The sequence below is a fragment of the Osmerus eperlanus genome, chromosome 14 (genome assembly GCF_963692335.1).
Source record: "Osmerus eperlanus chromosome 14, fOsmEpe2.1, whole genome shotgun sequence".
Classification (NCBI taxonomy): domain Eukaryota; kingdom Metazoa; phylum Chordata; class Actinopteri; order Osmeriformes; family Osmeridae; genus Osmerus; species Osmerus eperlanus.
The window spans coordinates 6,082,350-6,098,987 of record NC_085031.1 but is presented as its reverse complement, the minus strand read 5'-3'; the positions used below and the strand labels follow the sequence as shown (position 1 = coordinate 6,098,987).

Here is a 16,638-nt window from a genome sequence, read left to right as displayed (position 1 = left end):
AGCTGCTTTCTCCGTCACCTGCTGTGTACCGCCTATCATTTGCATTGGGTTGTACGCTGAAGTAGGTCAACACACACACACACACACACACACACTGCATGGTGTAGCCTATAGGATGGCTCTGCATTATGAATGAGATGAAGAGGAGGATGGAGAGGAGATGGAGCCCCCAAATTGCACACACCTTAAACGGCAGTTTTACAAATCAACTATATTCCGTAATCTGTCCATCGGTGCAGGTGCAGCGGATGATAACAGATATCTGTGTCTTGGCCTGTAGCTCCGATTCCTCCCAGCCCTTAGAGATAAGTTGCTTAGAGTTGCATGAGATTACACTATCGGTCTAATGAGATTACATTTAACAAGATAGTGAAACTGTTACTACGGGTGCAGACGCGCTCTGCGCTTGGAGCACTGAGAACGGTGGTCCTCCTCTCTCCTCCCGTCTGTCTCTTTAAAACCGATGCAGCCCACGCCTCGAAAAGCGGCTTGTTCCGGCTTTGCCCCTTTACATCTTTATCCTTGCCCATAACATGAAAATAGTACCAAATACGCACTATCATTTTGAATAAGATTTATTTGTGAAATTCTAATTCCACATAATTCAGTGAACAGGGCGTGAACGTGGGGCGTTCTCCCTCCGTTTAAGGCGCGCCCGTCCGCGGCAAGCAGTTCAAACATCGTTGCAGCGGAGTGATACGTTCCCGCTGCGCGGTTGTCAAACCGAGGGAGCGAAGGCTAGTGTACCTGAGTGAACATGTCGAGTAGGCAGAGGGAATGAATATAGAAATTAGAGTAAATAACACCCTCAATGGTGTTCCCTGGCATGACGTGACACTGAGTTTTTATTTATGAAACCATCTCTTTGACCTTATGGATGGAATTTCAATTAAACTGATGAAGATTTCCAGATCACGTTCTTAGGGACGTTGAAAAGATGTTTATTATAGCAGCACGCGCCGCTAAAGAGCTGAGAAGGTAAGAGGCGCGCGACTTTCCTGCGGGGTTGTCAAATTGTGATAATCTGAAGTGTTGCACGCTGTTAAAACATATTCGAGTACACTGTATGGGGTTTTCGTGGATTAATCTGAATATTCCTCTACAAACGCTTATGGAATAAAGTTAGCCTTTGAACGCGTAACACTTGATTCACTTCATCATTTTCAAATGCCTGTATAGCGTATAGTCTTCAAGGACTATAGTTTTGCTATGCATCATGATCAATATATCCGTGTTTGATGGAAAATAATAAGGCACAAACAACGTATCTACTGCGTTGCCTCTGTCCGTATGCAATAGAGCAGACTGCACAGTACACAGCACATGATACTGAACCAGGCGCGCTTCTCTTAATGTCGACCGTATCATCTTCCTCTGCAGTTAGCCCTTAGACAAGAAGAGACCGAGTAGTCTAATAGGATTTGTTTATCTGTGCATTTTCTGTCTTTGTGATATTAGGTTTTATCTCTGACATTTCTAAACACATTTTGAAAAGCTTCGTATTGTAGCTTTATAACAAAATATTTGTAAATACTAAATGTTCAAGTAGGCTGTGTTGAAGTAGGATGTGTACAGACTGCGAGTCTAGTAAAAAAAAAATAGTTGATCGATGACATTCTGTCGCCAAGAATGTTGGATAAAGTTGCATAAACAAACACAATTGTTGAAAATGTTCTGGCAAAATTACTCAAGCTTGTTACTTCCGTATGTGGTCAGGTAATCACAAGTGATATCCCTCCCACGGCCCACCCACTGTTGAACCTGCTCTATGTAGCAAAACTGCCCCACTCCCTTTACAGTAAAAACTGTTGTTAAAGACAATGACAACGAAACCTTAATTGATGGGAAACACGTGGATTTTCACTTACAGGATGGTGGAGAGTTTGGAGTGATGTGTTTAAGAAGTGCTGTGGACAGGGAATGTTTAAGGACGAATTCTGAGTTTAGTAGCCTACTCTGCGTAAATAACCAGAGGAACTAGCAAAGGAACTGGCTTACTTGTCTCATCGATATTATATATTCATTGCTTCGCCAGTGCAAATACAGCATTGCTCTCTCACCATGGCACAAGACAAACATCCTTGGTTGTTCAGTTCTTTCAGAATTTCCCAGTTCAATAAACCATATGATTTTTATGTTAATTACCTTCTAAGACCTTCTGAGCCCATAACATATTATGAGGTCAAGTCAGGTCAGGATAAATATTATTATTACTGAACCAAAGCATATACCGCTGTAGGCCTTCTCCGTACGGTCCTGCTGTGTGCTTGCAGTCTGTACCCTGGGTTTCTGGTAGGCTGGCTGGTGTTCTTGGAGCATGTCTGGCCAAATGTTAACCCTGTTCAGCCCTGCAAGCTTAACTGATCATGGGAGAGTAAACCCACCCCTTTACCCCTGGCACACAAATGGACAAACACACACATACATGTGCAATCATACACACAAATACACACACACATACACCTACAAAGACCGATGGACGAATGAAAACACACACGTATGACATGTACACTGGACTTGTGTTCTGAGTGAGAACAGTGTGTTCTCATGCTGCACACCACTGTGACATATGTTGGATGGACGTAAAGCCAAGTGCTAGAGACAGCTCACATTCCCTGGCCATAGGGAAAGGGGGGCAGGTGACGGTGGTGTGGGGGGAGGGGCAACATAAGGAGCTGTCCATCAGAAGTCTGCAGGACTTTGACACAAACAACCCCCAGCCCCTCTCTCCCTGCCCCGTGTAGATCCTCCCTAGAAGGGATATTCACAGAGTGGTTTCTGACAGTGCTTGGCCCCACCGCTCATCTGAGCCCATGCGACCCAGATGGGTCCAGAATAGAAGGTAGCACTGCAGAGCCTTCCAGAAGAAGCCATTAGAGCCCTGCCCCCCCCCCTTTCACACCTTTCTTCTTCTCTGCCTACCCTCTCTCGCTTTCCCCACCTGTCCCTCACACACACACACACACACACACACACACACACACACACACACACACACACACACACACACACACACACACACACACACCACCTGCCCCCCCCCCCCCTATGGAGCCATAAGGAGATCAGTTCCATAGACGTAGCTGTGCCAATGGCAATGCCAAATGTTTGTGTATTGTGCATCACTTGTTATCATTCTGTGCAAGAACCGACAGAAATCATTTTTGGTGTATAGGTTTTAATTATGGAATTACAAAAATATCAGGTGAATCTTCAACATTTATATCTTGCTACAGGTACGCAGAATCAGAAATCCAACTGTTTAATGAACTTGGAACCTCCTGCCATTCTCAAGTCACGAGAGTATGAAGGAACGGTTTTGCTTGTTTAACGGGGCTTAACATAATGTAGGCCTAAATCTGATATGTACATTTTCGTCATTGTAAATTACGCTATGATAAAACGGTGTCACGAGGAGACTGTAGTGAAAGTGATCTGGGACACCCCGCGAAAACAGGATGTAGCTTATAGGAACAGGTGGTTTCAACGTGACTGTGAATCATTGCTCCTCAGCTCGGATCGGCGTGGTTCTCGTATACGACCACAGTTGGTGGCTTCCACGCCTCGTCGTCGAACTTTTTACCCGACACGTTTTGTCACATTAGTTAATTTGGTTCGTGAAGTGTTGTGTGAAGCCAGGGCGTGATATATTAATCGGTGCAGCCTCGTGAAAATATGAAATCCCACATCAGCAAGGAGCTGTCCACGCGGGATAGGCAATGCAGACATCGCGTACCCAAGGCCACTTGGATGGTGCGTATTGTCGTGGAAAAACAGGCTACTAAACTGCTTTTATTCATCTATTATTCATTGTGGAAACAGTTAAGACCGTACCCTATTGTTTGTTTCATGGAATGAACAGCCTGCTTATTTGAATGAATTACTTTAGGAACCAAATGAAAGACGACTGTATTTGAGTTAACTCTCTCACCACCTGGCTGATTCAGTTGAACTGAGGCACAGCTGTCTATTTAAATGTTTACAACGAAGGTGACGGTATTGAAAATAACTTAGAGTGAGTTTTGTGTTTGAATTAACCCTAAACCTAATGACTTTTCCTGGTTTTATTTCGGTTGCATGAAAAAATACTTTTATTAGACGTGTTCTTTCTTAATTTATTTATCTCTCTCTCACCGTCTCTCTTTCACCCTCTCTCTCTCTCTCTCTCTCTCTCTCTCTCTCTCTCTCTATCTCTCTCTCTATCTCTCTCTCACACACACACACACACACACACACACACAAACACTGACAAACAAAAACTTACTCCTGGCGGCAAGTAGGCCAGTTGGGTTCGTAATACTTGTGTAAGTATTCAGGAACAGAAAGGTTATCCTGGTAGAGGCAGCTTTGGCATGGCCAGTATGGGTGTGGTGAAGACCCCTTCTTTCTTTGGCGGGAGCAGGATAGGGGAGACTGGGTAAGAGGGTGCTTAAACATGTGCCTGGCTGTGACTGTCTTACTGTGCATGTTTGTGTGTGTGTGTGTACAGTGATGTTTCACAGCAGGGGTAGTCTTGCTTTTGGTAGGTCAAATGGGAGAGAGGTACCCTGCCTAAGGTTGGAAACCTACCAAATACCTTTGATAAAACTAACACCAGGTGTAACTAATGATACTCTGGTCCTAATAGGTCTCTCGTTAATCCAAGAATTTTTGAAAAACATTGTATCCGCCCCTGCCCCCCCTTTTCCCTCTGTGAAGCAAATTGTGTTGCCTCCTGGTATGAAATGCGCTATATTGATAAAGTTTGATTTGATTCGAACCTGAAGCAACACTGACCCCGTGACCGTTCTCTGCCTCAGAGACGACTCTGTAACCCTGACTGGACTCACCCTCTTCTCCTCCCTTCCTCTCTCCAGCCATCAGTGAGGAGTCGGGCTGTGGTGACATGCGATCCCCGTGAGCGCCACAGCGCCCCCTGGCGGAGAGAGGATGCCGGTGCAGGCGGCCCAGTGGACCGAGTTCCTGTCCTGCCCCATCTGCTACCATGAGTTTGACAACAGCAGCCACCAGCCCATCAGCCTGGGCTGCTCCCACACCGTGTGCCACACCTGCCTGCACAAGCTGCACCGCAAGGCCTGCCCATTCGACCACACCGCCATCACCACCGACATAGACCTGCTGCCTGTCAACACTGCCCTGCTGCAGCTGGTCGGGGCGCAGGTACGCACACCTGGTGGTGGAGGGGGGGGGGGGGTCTTTGGGTGGGAGTAGATGGGGGTGGGAGATGTCCAGGACGGCACAGGTGACTAGTTGATGACAGTTGGTGGTTTCCAACAGGTCCCAGAAGCCCAGGCCGTGTCCCTCAACAGCCAGGGGGAGGTGGAGCATTACGAGGTGTGCAGGGTGTGTGTGGAGGACCTGGCTGTCTACCTCAAGCCCATCAGTGGAGGGAAAGGTAAACAGTGCGTGTAGGCGCGCGTGTGTGTGTGTGTGTGTGTTTTTACCCACCGGTATCGTTTTTTGTGTTTCGAGGCATGCTCGTGCGAGACAGATTCAAACTTGCGTGTGTAATCCAATGCGTATCCAACCCCGTGTGTAGGTGTGTGTGTGTGTGTGTGTGCGGCTGTGATTGTGTGTGTGTGTACTCAGACATGCCATCTGTAGCACAGGGCCTTCTCTCAGGAGTGCGCCCTCTATCAGGCCATCTACAGTTTCAGGTCACACCAGATTAAGCATTTCCTGTTTGTTGTTGGCCTCGGGTGTCAGCACTTCACAACCATGTGGTGGTTGTTAGGGGGACACATCTTTTCTCTTCCCTCTTCCTCTCCCTATCCTGTTTTCTTCAGTTCTCTCTCTCTCTTTCACGGGTTAGTGTTGTTTTAATGCTGTTGGCTGGAGAAGAGTGCTTTATAGAGTCAGTATCAAAAGGGCTTATAGAGACCTTTATGGCTTGGTCCTTGGGGGCTTTATGAGTATGAGTTACTGACACCTGACACTAACACACGCTGTAAGTAAGGCAGAGGTGAGGAGAAGTGACTGGATGTCTCTTATGCGCACTCTCTTCAAACTACGGTATTCAACAACCTGGCCAGATCCCTCATTTAAGCTGCGTGACCCTTGACCCTGTGACCTTTGACCCCCCTCCCAGGTGGGGTGACCCTGAGTCCGAGCGCGCTCAGTCGGCCCATGCAGAGGAAGCTGGTGACGCTGGTGAACTGTCAGCTGGTGGAGGAGGAGGGGCGTGTCCGGGCCGTGAGGGCGGGCCGGTCGCTAGGGGAACGCACGGTGACCGAACTCATCCTGCAGCACCAGAACCCACAGCAGCTCTCTGCCAACCTGTGGGCAGCTGTCCGGGCCAGGGGCTGCCAGTTCCTGGGGCCTGGTAAGACACCTGATACACACCCAGTGTAGGCGTGCCTCCCTTGTCCTGGTGTCCGGTGATGCTTACTCATAGGGCAGATTCTGATTGGGGGATAGCTTCTGCTTCCCACATCTGATTTGATCTGAGTTTATTTCATGTCTGAGGACACCAGCTGTGGCCCCCGTTCCTTCAGCCCAGCCAGTGGAGTTGTGTTCTTCTCTGGCTGGGATCCCAATGCACTCAGGTGTTGACGTGTGTGGGAGTCGTGTCATAGGCGTTGGTCTGAACTCTGTGCGTGTGTGCTCGGATGTGCTTGCCTGTGTGTTTGTGTGTGTGTGTGTGTATGTGTGTATACTCGTGTGTTTGTGTGCATATGCGTGTGCATGTGTGTGTGTGTGTTCTCAGCCATGCAGGAGGATGCTCTGAAGCTGGTTCTGCTAGCGCTGGAGGACGGCTCAGCCCTGTCACGGAAGGTTCTGGTTCTGTTTGTGGTCCAGAAACTGGAGCCGCGCTTCCCTCAGGCCTCCAAGACCAGCATAGGTCACGTGGTGCAGCTCCTCTACAGGGCCTCCTGCTTCAAGGTGCTCCTCACACACTCACACTAACACTGCATTCACGCACACACACTCTCACACTAACACTGCATTCACACACACACACACACACACACACACACTCACACTAACACTGCATTCACACACAGACAAACACACTAAAACTGCATTCATACACACACAACACGGCATTCACACACACACACACAACACTGCATGGCCGAGGACAGCCAACTTTCAAGAACAGGACTCCCCAAGAGAGTTGGTAATCGGCTATGTGCTTTTGTGTGTGTGTTCCAGCCTGTAAGCATGGTTGACATACTTGACAGGGCAGGAATTTATGTAATTTACCCAGGATGCATCTGGGAGCTATATTTGATCTGGGGCTGCCCTAGCATAGAGGAATCAGTTGTTACTAGGGGCAACATTGACAGACAGTCTGACAGACAGAGACATGCATACAGACAACAAAAAAAACGGTGCAGAGGTGTGTAATATACATAAATATCATATAAATACTCTACCCGGTCCTGGTGTCTGGTGATGATTACTCATAGGGCAGATTCTGACTGGGGGGGACCCCCCCTCTAATCTGATCTGAATCTGAGTTCAATAGTCTGAGGACACCAAACATGGACGGCCCCTGGGGCTGCATGTGGGCTGGAGTGTTGTGTGGGAGGGCAACTGACGAAGCATTACATCTCCCCCCCCCCCCCCCCTCAGGTGACCAAGCGTGACGAGGACTCGTCCCTCATGCAGCTGAAGGAGGAGTTCCGGACGTACGAGGCGCTGCGGCGGGAGCACGACGCCCAGATCGTCCACATCGCCATGGAGGCGGGCCTGCGCATCTCCCCCGAGCAGTGGTCCTCCCTGCTCTACGGAGACCTCATCCACAAGTCCCACATGCAGTCCATCATAGACAAGGTACTGCCATCCCCCAACCTCCATCTCATCTGGGACAGGGAGTTCACCTGCAGTGCTAACACGGACACAAAGTACATATCTATGTACTTCTCTAATGGAAAGAGACAAGAGAACTTCGGTATATTTGCTTTTAGACTGTAGCAGTTTCAGGCATACCCAGTCCCCCCCCCAGTGAAGTCCCTCACCAATGAGTGGCTGTTCTGTGCTTCTCCTCCAAGCTCCAGTCCCCAGAATCCTTTGCGAAGAGCGTCCAGGAGCTGACCATCGTGCTGCAGAGGACAGGAGACCCCGCCAACCTGACCAGCCTGAGACTGCACCTCGAGCTTTTGGCCAACATAGATCACAACCCAGGTACCGTTTAGACCAGGACCCAGGTTCTACTGAAACTACAACCCGGTTACTATATAGACTACCACACAGGTACTACATATACACCACAGAGTGCTCAGTGTAAGTAAGTCCATGTGCGTGTGCGTGTGTGTGTGTGTGTGTGTGCGTGTAGAAGCGGCAGCGCCATCGTGGGAGGAGCTAGAGAGTGTGATGCTGGCTGTGAAAGTGGTGGTCCAGGGTCTGGTGGAGTTCATCCAGAACTTCAGTAAAAAGAGCCACGAGACTCCCCAGGTACCCCCCCCCCCCCCCCTCACACACACACACACTCTTACACGTGCACGCACAGAAGAACACAGTTGGTGTGATGACAAACCCTGCATAGTGATGATCCTTGTGTGTGTGTGTCCTCAGCCCCAGCCCAACAGCAAGTATAAGACCAGTATGTGCAGAGACCTACGCCAGCAGGGGGGCTGCCCACGGGGAACCAACTGTACCTTCGCACACACACAGGACGAGCTGGAGAAGTGAGCGAGCGAGCGCGCACCCCCCCCCACCATCACACACACGGACGACGCACACACACTCAACACTGCGTGCTCGTGGTCTTCCTTGTCCCTCTTACACACCCACCCTCGCTCTGTTTAGCTCTGGGTTTTCCTCTTGTCTCACCTCTCTTCTCTCTCTCGCTCCCCCTCCCTCCAAGGTACAGGATGAGGAATAAGAAGATCCTCAGCGTGGGTCGCCCCTGCCCCCTGCAGCAGGGGCTTCTGGGTCAAGGGCTGAGTGTGGAGGCGGGGGAAGTCCCGGCCTCGGTGGGGGGGGCAAAGGGACCAGATGCGCGGGGGTCCCCAGTGGAAGGGCTACTTTCCCACCCCACCCCCCATCCTCAGCCCCAGCTGGTCTCGAGGGGAACAGAACTCATGGAGGACATGAAGAGGTCCGTTCCCAACGGCGCCAACGGGCTGATTGGACACTCCAGAACCTCCTCTGGTCCAACTGACCAGTAAGAAGCTGTTAGATATATCCTCACATAAATAATAATAATAAGACTTTATTTATATAGCACATTTCATACAAGAATTGCAGCTCAAAGTGCTTTACATAAATAAATAAATAAATGTCGTCTTAGAGACTTATTACACTTAGTCAGACATGTTCCGTTCAACTCAACTGTCTCTTTTCCTTCTCTCTTTCATTCTTCCCCTCTGTGTTCCTTCCCACTGTTTTCCATTCCCTCTCTCTCTCTCTTTCTATCCCTCCATCAGGAAGTCAGTCTCCCCTCCCAGGACCCCTGTCAGCCTCTCATCTTCAGGCTCCTCCCCCCACGTGTCCGGGGGTCGGGGTGAGTGCGTCTCTGGGCTTTCTAAACAAGGGCACTTCCTGTTCCGGGGACCGCCCCCTCACCCTCAGCCACACCCTCCTCAGTCAGAACTCTACTACCAGGAAGCCCGCCCAGCCTATGACACGCCTCCCTACCAACCATCCAGTGAGTACCACTGTGCATGTGTCTGAGACACTGTCTGCCTGAGCCAGGTTTACCTTGTAGGCTATAATTCTTGTCCGCTCGTCAGTAGCCTTATCTGTCTTCACGTATCTATCTGTCTAGACAATTAGGAGAATTATGTTGCGGTGAAATTGAGTTGATTCATTGTAAAAATGGTTGTTAGCGACTGTTGTCTGTCTCCTGTGTCCTAGGTAACTACTACCCCTCCTCTCTGCACCCTCACAAGCCATGCATGACTCGGTTCCTACGCTCCAGCCACGTGTCCGAGTCCTCCCTGCCCCCCTCCCTGACTTCCTCCTACTCCCAAGAGCCCCAGCAGCACCCCTCCTACCCCCCTCCTCGAGAGCGCGTCGGGCCCTACCCCCCTCCCCAGTACGGGGCCCTGCCCCCCAGCCGCGGGGTCTACGCCCCCCTGTACGACAGCCGGAGGGTGTGGCGTCCCCAGCTGTACCACCGCGAGGACGCCAGGAGCAACTCCCTCCCGCCCGAGGTGCTGCACACTTACCAGCCCCCTCTCCGAGAGCGCTTCAACTCCCTGGACAGCCCCTACTGCTCAGGGGGCGAGCACCGCGCGGCGCTGCACAGGGTAATGAATCAAGCGCGCCCACGTCGACCTGCTGCCATGTTGTTTTATCTGGCTTTGTCGGTTTGTTTGCGGCCCCCTCTCCTTCTGCCTCTCCTCCCGCCCACCTCTCTTGGCCTCTCCTCCCACCTTCTATCCCGTCTTTCTTGTCATTCTCATGAATCCCCACAAGCCATCGCCTTCCATTCTCACTTCCTCCTCCTCCTCCTTGTCTCTGAATTCATGATGCTATTCATGCCGTATTATCACTGTGGATGGTTTTGCGTTTGCGTGGCTGAAATCTCACTTCTCTATGACACCCCGCCCACCCCCCCCCCCCCCCACCCCCCAGGAGCCCTGTGGGCGTGTCCCTCTGGGCTACGAGGACCTCTTCAGGAGGAAGCAGGAGCAGTGGGGGCATCAGCATGGCAACTGCAACAGGCCGTCCCAGTCCTCCCCCATCTTCACTGTCGACTTCGGAACGGAGGTAGGGCTGCTCGATGTGTGTGTGTGTGTGTCTCCTTATGGCCCACTTTGACTAAGATAGTCATATGGATCAAATGTCTACTTATGTGCTAGATCTATAACAGTCCCATAGGTGAGCAGGACTGTCTATTGGTCAGTCCTATGGAGCAGTTCTATTGGTCAGTCCTCAGAGTAGTGCTGCTGAGAGAACAGTACAGTCCTCTGTGTCGTTGGCGTGGGTTTTACAGTTCAGCCCCAAATCTACGTTGTGTCCGAAGCTATTTTAGAGTGCGACTGTTGCCAGGCAACAGCGGGAGCCGGCATGTAAAGTGTGTGCATGTGTGTATTCTGAGAGGTTTCAAACGAGAAGAAAGTCTGATAACATACAGTACACTGTGACTTCCCCTTGTTTAACCACTGCGTCTTTTACTGTGACCCCTCTCTGACTCACATCCTGTCCTTTCCCCTTTACATCCCTCTTTTCTTCCTCTCCTCTTCGCTCTTCTCTCTCCCCTTGTTCCATCTCTCCTTTTGTCCCCTCTCTCCTTTGGTATCTCCCACTCCCTATCCCTGTCCCTCTTTACTGGCATCCCCTCTCTCTCTTTCTCCACACCTCCCTCCATCTCTCCCCCTCCATTCCTTCTCTCTCTTTCTCCATCCCTCCCTCCATCTCTCCTCCCGCGCCTCACCCCACCTCCCGTCTCCCAGCATGTAGAAGGTGGGGGGGGTCAGTGTGTGGGCTGTCGGTATCGAGGAGAGGAGAGTCTGGCCCACTATTCGCCCTGGTCTTGTGGAGCCATCAGCAGCTGCATCAGCCCCTTTGAACCCGAGCACCACAACCACGCCTCCACGCACTCCTCCTGCTCTAAACACTCTGTGAGTCTACCTTTCTCACACACACACACACACACACACACATGCACTGTTCACTATTCATGTCCTGACTTTGTAAGGCTGAATCCTAGTGGTGGGGGGAAAAATCGATTCTGTTCAGTATCGCAATATTTTGCGCACGCAATTATATCGATACAGTAGCGCAAAGTATTGCAATATTTAATTATATAATTATGTGTTTTACTTTCGGGTTTTCTCCATTGGTTTTCTCGGAGTTTACTCTGATAATATTACATTTGCATATTACATCCACAAGGTGGCGCTTGTTGCGGTGCTTTGTTGACGTGCATTCAACAGCAATTCAATTTAAAATGGCTTCATCATCTCAACCGGTTGTTTACGACGCTCCGTCTTCTTTTAAATCGAAAGCGTGGGTACATTTCGGTTTTTATAAAACATGTACATGTCTTATAAAAAGACATGTACATGTCTACAAACTAGGGCGATGCATGAGAGTCATACCGGGACCAATGTGGCTGAGGTGCTGAAAACGTCAACCGAAGAGTGGGGCATCGCTAAGAAACATATTGTTTTGGTTACGGACAATGCGTCCAACATGGTTGTGGCTGCTCAGGTGGGGGGCTACCTTCACGTGAAATGTTTTGCCCATACCCTCAACCTCGCCTCACAGCGCGCACTTAAAGTGCCTGCTGTCGCTAGGTTACTAGGAAGAGTCCGGCACATAACCACTTTTTTCCACCGCAGTACAATCGCCAACATTCCAAAATGAATGTAACATTTTGGTTCATGACCATGCAGCCAACTGGACTGGACAGTACACATTTTTGTTTATTTTCTCAATTTGATTGAAGCTCTAAGTTACTTATTTATATGATTATTCTCAGGTTTATGTTACTTTATTATGTCTGCTTTATGGTACTCTATTGCATTTCAATAGTTTTAAGTTATGTGCTGGGAGCTCAGCGTTCTCCTTTTCAGAAAATAATTACAAAGGTCCTGTTTTCTGAATGTTCAGGACAAAGTTTTTGCACTACTCTCCTAAGTTCTTGCACTGTTGTTCACAGAATTAAATGTGACATTTGAAGTGAGTTGAGCAGTCTGATTTTCCTTATTTTTTGTAATGTCTTTAAATAATATGGAGGACATGAATCGCAATATATCGCAGAATCGAATAGCAATATGTTAAGAATCGCAATAATATTGAATCGTGGCACCAAATATCGCAATACTATCGAATCGTCAAATTTTTGCCAATTCCCACCCCTACTGAATCCAATATCCCACTTACATAACCATCTTTGTCTCCCCATTAGGAAGTGGAAGGGTGTGGAGGAGGAGGGGGAGGGTGTGGAGGAGGAGGAGGAGGGGGAGGAGGCCAGCGTTGGTTGCATACGCTGGAGCCCTATCGTACGCTGAAGGAGGAGGACCCCATCATACCCTTCGGGGAAGGGCCTATCATCTCCAAGTGGGGCGCCATCTCCCGCGCGGCACGGACCGGCTACCACACCACCGACCCCGTCCAGGCCACCGCCTCCCAGGCCGGTGCACGCACCACGCCCATCAACTTCAGAGGTACGGAGGTCACACCGGCGCATGCTGACGCGGTTGACGTGTCGGCCATTTTGGCTGCAGTTTTCTGGTGTGTAACGTTGTAACGAGTGTAACGTTGCTGCGGCGTGGTCTGTGCCTCCAGACTACGGCCCTCACCTGGGCCACGGGGACTATAGGTGGAGCTCCAGGGGGTCCGACTCCTCCAGCCACTCCAGCTTCCTAGAGAGGTACACACGCGAGCACGCTTGCAGCCAGACGCGCAACCACACACCCACCCATGCACACGCACTGCTTCTCTCCAAGGCCCTACAGTAGTCTTCCTACGACGGTCGTGTAGGAGGCTTGTTCGTGACGACTGTGTAGGAAGTGTTGCTGCTCTCCTCCTGGCACCTGTCCGCTCCCTCTCTTCTCCTCTCTCCTCCCTCTCTTTTGTGCCGCTGTCAGTGTCTCTCGTTCTCTCGTCCCGGACTATAAATAGAATCGGCCGGTTGTTTTTCTTGCTCACGATCCCTGGTGGAGACCGTCTCTCTCCTCCTCTCTCTCTCTCTCTGTCATCTCTCCCGCTTACTTTCTTTGTCTTTTCTTTCTCTCTTTGTGTCCTCTACCCCTCTCTCTCTCTCTCTCTCTCTCTCTCTCTCTCTCTCTCTCTCTCTCGCACGCACACACAGGGATCAGAGAGGTGGAACCCATCGTTGTGATGCCACTGTCAGCACGGCAGACATCTTCCACACTGTAACGGCTGCTTTTCCTGTGTGTTTCTTTCGTCGGCCTGTGCGCGTGTGTGTGATCAGCGATCAGCTGTGTGTGTCGGAGCTGCAAGGCCGGCGGCGGTCCTCCAGTGGCGAGGAGAAGGTGTGTGAAGAGTTGCGTCAGCGAGAGTTCTGCCAGGACCGGGCCCAGAGCGAACCGGACAGGGACATCGAGCTGGAGCTGTCTGTCCTGGATATGGAGGACAGGGACACTCACAATGACAAGTGTGAGGTGAGAGGAGAGGAGGGGAGGGGAGAGGAGGGGAAAAAAGGGAGGAGGAGAGGAGGGGAGAGGGCAGGGCAGGGTTGTGTCTGACTGATGCTGACGTGTCTATGTGTGTCTCCAGGAGTCTTTAGACCTGGGAGCTCCGCCCCTTCAGGACCCCCGCCTCCTGGCCCCCCCCAGCATGGACCGCCAACCCCCCCAGACAGACCCTCCCTCGCCTGGCAGAGCAGACCCTCACCTGCTGAAGAAGATGGCCTTCAGGTGAGCAGGGCTGGGGGTGGGGGGAGCGGGTGGGCGGGAGAGGAGAGGATCCTGGGGATTATCTGAAAACAGATATCTGTAGCTTTCTGTCTCCTTCACAGGAAGTCACTGTCCCCGGGGGGGCTAGCCATGGGGAAGCTGGTTCTGAGGACCGGACCCCCTCGCCTGGGTGACACCACCCGCCCCAAGGCGGGGGGTGAGATGCTGCTCAATCGAAGTTGAGCAGGGAAGGGAGATCCACCTCCACGTCGCACTCCCTCCACCCCTGCCCACACACCACCTTCTGGCTTCACCCAGACCGGCACCCCGTCTCCTGTGCCATCACCAGGGTCGCGAAAGGATCATCCGATGATCCCAGCCTGTCTGTCACCCGCTAATCCGAGGGTGTGCAGCCTAGCCTTTGACCTTTCATCGCCCCCACTGTTTAGAGGTGTGCCCTGGGAAAAAAAAGGAAAAGATGCGACTGGAACAAAAACAGAGACTCTCAGTCCATCCACACACTTCTCTTATACAGACTTGTTCTCTCTGTCCCCCCCCCCCCAACACACACACACACACACACACTCACAACGACTCCATCATGCCTTATGTCCTCTCCCTTCACCATCCCCACACAGGGTCCCCAACTCTCCATGATCCACCAAACAAGTGTTTGCTGTTGCTTGATTTCAGTGAGATGCCTGTCTGTTTGTACGTTTGTTTGTTTTTTGCGACCGCTCTTCACTGCCTCTTGGGGTGATGGCTCGACATGGCTGGGATCCATATCGCTGAAATGTTTACATGGAGTTGTTAGGGAGGTGAGAGGAGTTTAGGGAGGCTGTTGTGAGGAAGGTGGGAGGAGTTTAGGGAGGCTGTTGTGAGGGAGTTTAGGGAGGCTGTTGTGAGGAAGGTGGGAGGAGTTTAGGGAGGCTGTTGTGAGGGAGTTTAGGGAGGCTGTTGTTAGGGAGGTGGGAGAATAGCTGAACCTTAGTCATCCTCCAGAGCAGTGGGAACCACACTGAGCCCATAGCGACAAAATACTGTGTATTCAGCAGCTCTGGAGATGACGGTATTTTTTTGCATGTTGACAAGTTTCAAGTGTTTCGCTGAGTACAAGGAGCAAGCTAGTTAGGGGACATGAACCATGTCCTTGCAGTAGGTCATGCTCTGGAGTCCTTCTCTGGGCTTTCGTCTCTCTCTGTTTCCCCCCGACGTCGATCCTCCCTCAGTGCCAGGTCAGCATTGGCTGTCGTCGGCTCAATGTTGTCTGTCTTCCGGTCCATGTTGTCTGTCCCCAGATCAGTCTGGAATGCAGTGTCCCTCGTTTCAGATGGTATCTGCTTGTCATAGATGTGAATCTAGGCAATGTTATCCAACTGTGTGATTCAGTCTCCGGCTACCAAGATGTAGTTTTGCCAACGGAATCACTCTTTTTGTACGCAACCTGAGGCCCTTCTTTCCTAGAACTGTAGGTTCAAATACAGGCTTTAAAACCCATGATTTATCCATGGCGACTGACAACAAGCGAGTGTGAACAAAAGATGGTTTGCAGATTTCACTCAGAAAATCACAGCCAGTACTGGTAGACCGAATGGAGTACTTCATTATGCCTTGCTGTCTCCACTTGTTGCGTTGTGAGGAACACCATCCAGTCTGTCAGTGCGAGTGCATGTTCAAGATTATTTTGTTATTCTTAAAGCTTCAGGTCCTGGTGTCTTGTGTGTGTGGTGCCTCTAGATGAGTCCTTCAGCAGCTTCTCTCCTCCCCTCTGACCCACCCCCCCACAGTGACCCTCCCTCCCACAGTGACCCACCTCCCCACAGTGACCCACCCCCCCACAGTGACCCACCCCCCCAAAGTGACCCTCCCTCCCACAGTGACCCCCACATTGACCCCCACAGTGACTCTCCCTCCCACAGGGACCCCTACAGTGACCCTCCCTCCCACAGTGACCCACCCTCCAACAATGACCCTCCCCCCCACAGTGACCCCCAAAGTGACCCTCCCTCCCACAGTGACCCTCCCCCCCACAGTGACCCTCCCCCCCACAGTGACCCTCCCTCCCACAGTGACCCTCCCCCCCACAGTGACCCTCCCTCCCACAGTGACCCTCCCCCCCACAGTGACCCTCCCTCCCACAGTGACCCTCCCCCCCACAGTGACCCTCCCTCCCACAGTAACCCACCCTCCCACAGTGACCCCCACAGTGACCCTCCCTCCCACAGTGACTCTCCCTCCCACATTGACCCCCACAGTGACCCACCCTCCCACAGTGACCCCTACAGTGACCCTCCCTCCCACAGTGACCCTCCCTCATCTGCTCACTTTTGTGAACCGTGTTGTTATGTTTTCATTTGAAGCATTGCTAACTTCTGTG

The 16,638-nt window shown here is 51.2% G+C and overlaps 1 protein-coding gene across 1 annotated transcript; it reads left to right on the top strand.

Annotated features, from left to right (window-relative positions):
* Positions 1-729: 729 nt before the first annotated feature.
* rc3h2 (ring finger and CCCH-type domains 2) lies at positions 730-15,141 on the top strand. Its single transcript, XM_062477857.1, has 19 exons — positions 730-978; positions 4,857-5,160; positions 5,278-5,395; positions 6,089-6,322; positions 6,707-6,882; positions 7,579-7,779; positions 7,998-8,130; positions 8,282-8,400; positions 8,521-8,633; positions 8,813-9,112; positions 9,375-9,595; positions 9,805-10,199; positions 10,528-10,662; positions 11,349-11,516; positions 12,809-13,067; positions 13,189-13,273; positions 13,838-14,027; positions 14,143-14,282; positions 14,384-15,141. The coding sequence occupies exons 2-19, from the start codon at positions 4,930-4,932 to the stop codon at positions 14,502-14,504; spliced, it is 3,339 nt and encodes a 1,112-aa protein (XP_062333841.1). The 5' UTR covers positions 730-978; positions 4,857-4,929; the 3' UTR covers positions 14,505-15,141.
* The last annotated feature ends 1,497 nt before the right edge of the window (positions 15,142-16,638 follow it).

Coding starts and splice junctions, on each gene's coding strand:
- rc3h2 (XM_062477857.1), top strand. CDS start 4,930: ATGCCGGTGCAGGCGGCCCAGTGGACCGAGTTCCTGTCCTGCCCCATC. Junction 5,161..5,277: donor TGCAGCTGGTCGGGGCGCAG/GTACGCACACCT, acceptor GGTTTCCAACAG/GTCCCAGAAGCCCAGGCCGT. Junction 14,283..14,383: donor CTGAAGAAGATGGCCTTCAG/GTGAGCAGGGCT, acceptor TCTCCTTCACAG/GAAGTCACTGTCCCCGGGGG.